The sequence below is a fragment of the Sinocyclocheilus anshuiensis genome, unplaced genomic scaffold (assembly GCF_001515605.1).
Source record: "Sinocyclocheilus anshuiensis isolate Anshui unplaced genomic scaffold, SAMN03320099.WGS_v1.1 scaffold1035, whole genome shotgun sequence".
NCBI lineage: Eukaryota > Metazoa > Chordata > Actinopteri > Cypriniformes > Cyprinidae > Sinocyclocheilus > Sinocyclocheilus anshuiensis.
In genome coordinates this window covers 145,087-150,580 of record NW_015547672.1, presented here as the reverse complement: position 1 = coordinate 150,580, position 5,494 = coordinate 145,087, and the positions used below count along the sequence as shown (strand labels likewise).

Below are 5,494 nucleotides of genomic sequence, written 5' to 3'. Positions count from 1 at the left end.
ATCACAACACACACTGGCCCAGCTAACCAATCACAGCACACACTGGCCCAGCTAACCAATCACAGCACATTTCCTATTTCAGAAGGCGGGCCTTCATTTGATACAGGAACTATTCAAGCTGTTCATGTCAGACTGGGGAGAGAGGTGTTGTAATGTAAAATATGTGAAAAATAATGTGTTTTTCGAACAACCTAGTATGAGAGCCTGTTCTAGTACACCTCCACAACAAAATCAAGACTTTGTAAAAGAGCATAATAGGACCCCTTTAATTGCGAATAATCATTTGACTGAACTACAGATTTTCACTACATTATGGTTAACACAGATCAGTGCTAGTAAGAAATAATCAACCTATGAATAACCTCAATTTTTCTCACACAGCTGTATTACCATGGGGAACCCATCAGTGTTAACGTCCATGTCACCAATAACTCAACCAAGACTGTCAAAAGGGTTAAAATATCAGGTGAGTTACATCCAATAGTCCTCCAATTGCTGTTTGTAGTTTGACATTATTTTCATATTGCTTTCATCATCTATGATCTGTGTACATATTCTTACACTACTGTTTACATTTGTGTCTCTACAGTACGACAGTATGCTGATATCTGTCTCTTCAGTACAGCACAGTACAAATGTCCAGTGGCTCAGATAGAGGCAGAGTAAGTTTAGACTATATCGAAATTATTATTTATCTCAACTTTTAGTTGTCTAATATTCAAGATTAATCGTTGAGATGTCATTAAGAAAACAAACCTGCCCAAAAATGACATAAAAAACATGTCTTCTTCTTTAGTCTGTTTGCTGACTTTGAAATGATGTGAATATGGGTAACGATACGTTTTTGTTCTGTCTTTGCATCCTGCAGTGATCAGGTGGCATCCAGCTCTACGTTTTGTAAAGTGTACACACTCACACCCACTCTCAACAACAATCGAGAGAAGAGAGGACTGGCGCTGGACGGAAAACTCAAACATGAGGACACCAACCTGGCGTCCAGTACTATGTGAGTATTGCTGTTCTTAATCACCACATTTTACCCATATGCTCAGTGGTTACCATTAAAAACACCTATTTATTTCCCTATAAAATTAGAATTTTGTGGAATTACAAAATACAACTTAAGGGCCAGATTTACTAAACAGGGCAAATTAGCGTTAGTGAGCAATTCCGTAAAAGCGCCGATGGGAGGGAAAATTCTGCGGCTGATTTACTAACAATGCGCACATTAAAGAACACATACGCAGCCAGATCATTTCCGTAATGACCAGCGCAATCTACCAAGAGCAGCGCAAATTACCGCCTACTTTAAGATAATGGCGCAAATACCAGTAATTTGATGAGCGCAAATGTTAGTAAATCGCATTGCGTGGTTTATTTGAATACTCCTCCCATAAATTTTGCGTCTGAAAGGGAAACTCCTACAAATGCATACAGCGCTACTTCTTCACTGCACGTCTTTAGTAAATCCTGACAGTACTATTTTAATGCTGAATGACGGTTTTCGTTGGCGCAAGTTGTTAGTAAATCTGGCCCATATTATCTTAATTAAAACATACAGGCGTATGTGCAAAAAAAAACAAAAAAATCAAGCAAGTAAAGAAATTAAAATATTAACAAAACACAAGTTTCATACTTTGAATTCTACTACTACTACTACTCTACCCTTCAAAACATTGGGGTTGGTAAGATTTTTTTAATGTTTTTGAAATAAGTCTCCTTATTCTCACCAAGGTTTCATATATTTGCTCAAAAATAGTTAAAAACAGTTATATTTTAAAATATTACAATTTAAAATGACTATTTTCAGTTTAAATATATTTTAAAGTATAATTTATTCCTATGGCGTCAAAGTTAAATTTTAAGCATCATTACTCCAGTCTTCAGTGTCACATGATCCTTCAGAAATCATTCTGATATGCTGATTTGCTGCTCAAAAAAAAAAATTCATTTAAAACATTTGAGCTGCTTAATGTTTTTGTGGAAACAGTGATTATATTTTCAATAACCTTACTGACCCCAAACCTTTAAATGACAGTGTACAAAAATGACCCTATTCATTTTTTAATAGACTTTCATTGTCTTGTTGTGCGTGGTTCATCAGTGAAAAACAGATGAATTTCCTGTTTCACAGTATGTCACATTGCAGAAGTGAGTTTTGTGTTGATTTTAATTCTTCAAAGGATAAAGAGTCGATTGACTGATTCTGTTTGTGTGTTTGCCTGCAGTGTGAAGGATGTGAGTAATAAGGAAGTTCTGGGTGTCCTGGTGTCATATCGGGTCAAAATCAAGCTGGTGGTCTCCCGTGGAGGGTGAGTCACCTGATCCTCTCGACAGTCAGTCACACACTGGGGAACAGTTTTGATTGGTCACATGTAATTCATTGTGTGTGTATGTGCACAAGATTCACGATATGATTCACCTGTCCTATAGACACCATGTCAGTTCTCTGTGGATATTCACAATAGTCAGTTTGTGAGGTTGACCTTTATCTTTTTTCGGTTTGATATTTTCAGTGGTGGTGCTTCAATTAGCATGCTGTGCTTTAGCTGTTAAAATTTTGCAGGATGCTGTGAGCCTTGTGTTTTATATTCCCTCCCTGAACCCTCGCCTCTCTGTGCTGCTTCGTTCTGGTTATCAAATCATTTTGTCATTCTCCCATTGTTTTATGTCTCTCTTTCTGTCTGTTTCCTTCCCTTCCATCTGTCTCTTACGTCAGGCTTTTAAGCAGCTTGCTGGAGAGGTAAATACATCCATTGTGCATTCTGGTGTCTTGCTGTAGTGTCTCTTGGTTTGCCCTACGACGGAGATCTGCATGCTGTTCAGTGCTCTGCTCAACTTTACTCTGATGCTTCCTGTCTGATATTCATAGTGGTAGAGCACTAACCTTTACACACATGAAGCTGCATGTATGGATGAAGCTCACTAAGAAATGTCTAGGTCATATTTTTATCTCTAAATCCGAAGAAAGACATTTTATAATGTAAATAATTCCTGATTTGGGCCTCTTTATTACACTAAGGAAAATCATCCTGTATAGATTTTTTTATACTAAAATAATGTATGTAAAACAAATACTACTAGAATGATGTATATTTACAGTTGTACTTCACAAATTTATACAAAAAGTGATTTTTAAAAAATATTTTTCACATGATGAAACCAGCTGAAACATTAAGCTTGACAAATGATAATGGTCAGATTATATATAGTTTTTGAAAGCCTTCATATGTATTTTTATTCCTTTACAAAGACAGTTGAGTTATTATTTTTTTAGAATGAGATTTTATTTTCAGTAATATATAAAAAAAGTGGTAAAAAAAAAAAAAGTTTAAAATATCATGGTTACAGTGAGACGCTTAACAATGGAAGTGAATTGGGCTTAAATGTGATGAACATGTCAGAATCCAAAAAAATGATGGTTCTACAGTAGTTTTTATTTTTGTACAATATACACTACTGTTAAAAAAAATTGGGTTGGTAAGGTTTTTTAATGTTTTAAATGCTTACCAAGGCTGCATTTATTTGATCTAAAATACAGTAAAAACAGTAATATTGTGAATCATTACAATTTAAAATGTTTTCCATTTTAATATATTTTTAAATGTACTGTAATTTATTCCTGCAAAGTCAAAGCTGAATTTTCAGAAGCCATTACTCCAGTCTCCAGTGTCACATGATCCTTCAGAAATCATTTTAATATGCTGATTTGCTTATTCTTTGATAAATAGAAAGTTCAAAAGAAGAGCAATATTGATTTTGGAGTGAAATATGGCCTAGTCAGTTCGTGAGAGATTCATCTTTCTTATAAGCTCTTGCACACCTCAAGTATTTCAAATGATGGCAGTGTTGGTTTTGTGTTGGTTTTCTCTTTCATTCAGGGACGTCTCGGTGGAACTGCCTTTTGTTTTAATGCAACCAAAACCCACAGATTCCACCCTTTTACATTCAACCTCAGGTTTGTGCCAAGAAATGATCAAACACAAATAACAAAAAAAAACTCTTTAATTGCACTAAATAGGCTACATGGAAGTGTAACAGGATCTCCTTCATTAAGTCACTTTTTTTGTTCAACAGCTGCTCCAATGTTGGATCCACCAATTGACACCAACTTGATAGAGTTCGACACAAAGCAAGACTTTTTAAATATGAACAAAGCACACTGATCACGTATGTATTTCTTTCTTGTCTTAAGCATTGTTTTTTCATGTTACTCTTTCTAACAGGAGTTTAACCCCAGATGACGACATTGTATTTGAGGACTTTGCTCGCTTGCGGTTAAAAGGAATAATCGACAAGGAAGAGGACTGCTGAATTTATCATCTCGTTCATCAAGAGCAGAAGCGCTTCTCATCAAATTGTGCATCTCATCTCCTAAAGGGCGTAACAATGAAACGATTCTCAGCTCATTACAAAAGAAGCAGTATTGGGATATTTGACTGAAAACTGGAGAAAAGTCAAACTTATTAACATACATATGAAAAGCTAATGAAGGAAGGGATTCCAGGGAATTTTGTACATTTTTGCATAGGCATGTGAAAAGTATATCTCTCATATTGTGCCAGCTCTTGTTATGAACGGCAAGCCAGTTTGTAAAGATGGTGAAATTTGCTCAATATTTATTACTTTACAGAGACGGTCATGTGATCTATGTACAGTATGGACAGATGGATGGTTTCATTGATGGGCTGTGCATGTTTCTCAGTGCTGCTGTGAGGATCATATGTGATTGAGCACATACTGTTTTAACTGCAGGATGTAAATATATGAAATGCTGCTTTTAATTTGTTGGACTGCTGCATTGTTTTTTTTTTTTTTAAAGTAAATGTATAGAGATTTAACATCCCTCAGGAGAAAGGAAAGTAGTTGTGTTATTACAATTTTCATACCTACAGGATTCACTGTTTGCCATCTTATTTTTATTTTAAAACTGAATTTTTATTTTATTTTTTTTTTAATAAAATAATATGAATACAACATGGCTGTGTCACTGTGTTTATTAAATATGGATGTTAAGAATATTAACAGGAAGAAAATCCAGTGTGTTTGCTCTCAGGTGTACTTACTATCGTTCGTGTGTGTAAAAGAAGCTCCAAAAGCATAGAAAAATTGCCAAAAACATCAAATTAACATTCATAGATAATCAAGTCATAAGAAGGAGGTCGCTAAGTTTTGGATCTGTCGGTTTGTCGGCTGCACACGCTGCGCGAGGTCTGACTCGATACCGCATCTTCAGTCGACCTGCCAAACGTTGCCATCTAGTGGACGATAAATTAATTGCAAAACAATGGAGAAGGGTCTGGCTGCAGCTGGCGCTTGCACTCTCAGGCGTGCACTCTCAGACACTTGCACTTCCGCTAGCGACGTCACTTGCAGTCTTTATTATTTTTTATTTTGTTCTATTTATTGATTACTTTTTGTTTGAATCTCTCAACATTTTACAACAGTAGCCAGGTGGTGAAGACAAGACAAAAGAAACTAAATTACGAAGTCA

General features: G+C 35.7%; 1 protein-coding gene and 1 pseudogene across 1 annotated transcript in view; one reads left to right on the top strand and one right to left on the bottom strand.

Annotated features, from left to right (window-relative positions):
- Positions 1-4,929, top strand: part of LOC107702785 (arrestin red cell-like) — a 22,934-nt gene extending 18,005 nt beyond the window's left edge. The window contains exons 6-13 of the mRNA XM_016505199.1: positions 382-466; positions 590-662; positions 869-1,006; positions 2,229-2,312; positions 2,720-2,743; positions 3,882-3,958; positions 4,078-4,132; positions 4,227-4,929. Coding sequence (XP_016360685.1) covers positions 382-466; positions 590-662; positions 869-1,006; positions 2,229-2,312; positions 2,720-2,743; positions 3,882-3,958; positions 4,078-4,132; positions 4,227-4,314 — 624 coding nt within the window. The 3' untranslated portion in view covers positions 4,315-4,929. The remainder of the gene's footprint in view (positions 1-381; positions 467-589; positions 663-868; positions 1,007-2,228; positions 2,313-2,719; positions 2,744-3,881; positions 3,959-4,077; positions 4,133-4,226) is intronic.
- Positions 4,930-4,962: 33 nt separating this feature from the next.
- Positions 4,963-5,494, bottom strand: part of LOC107702798 (autophagy-related protein 16-1-like) — a 2,492-nt pseudogene continuing 1,960 nt past the window's right edge.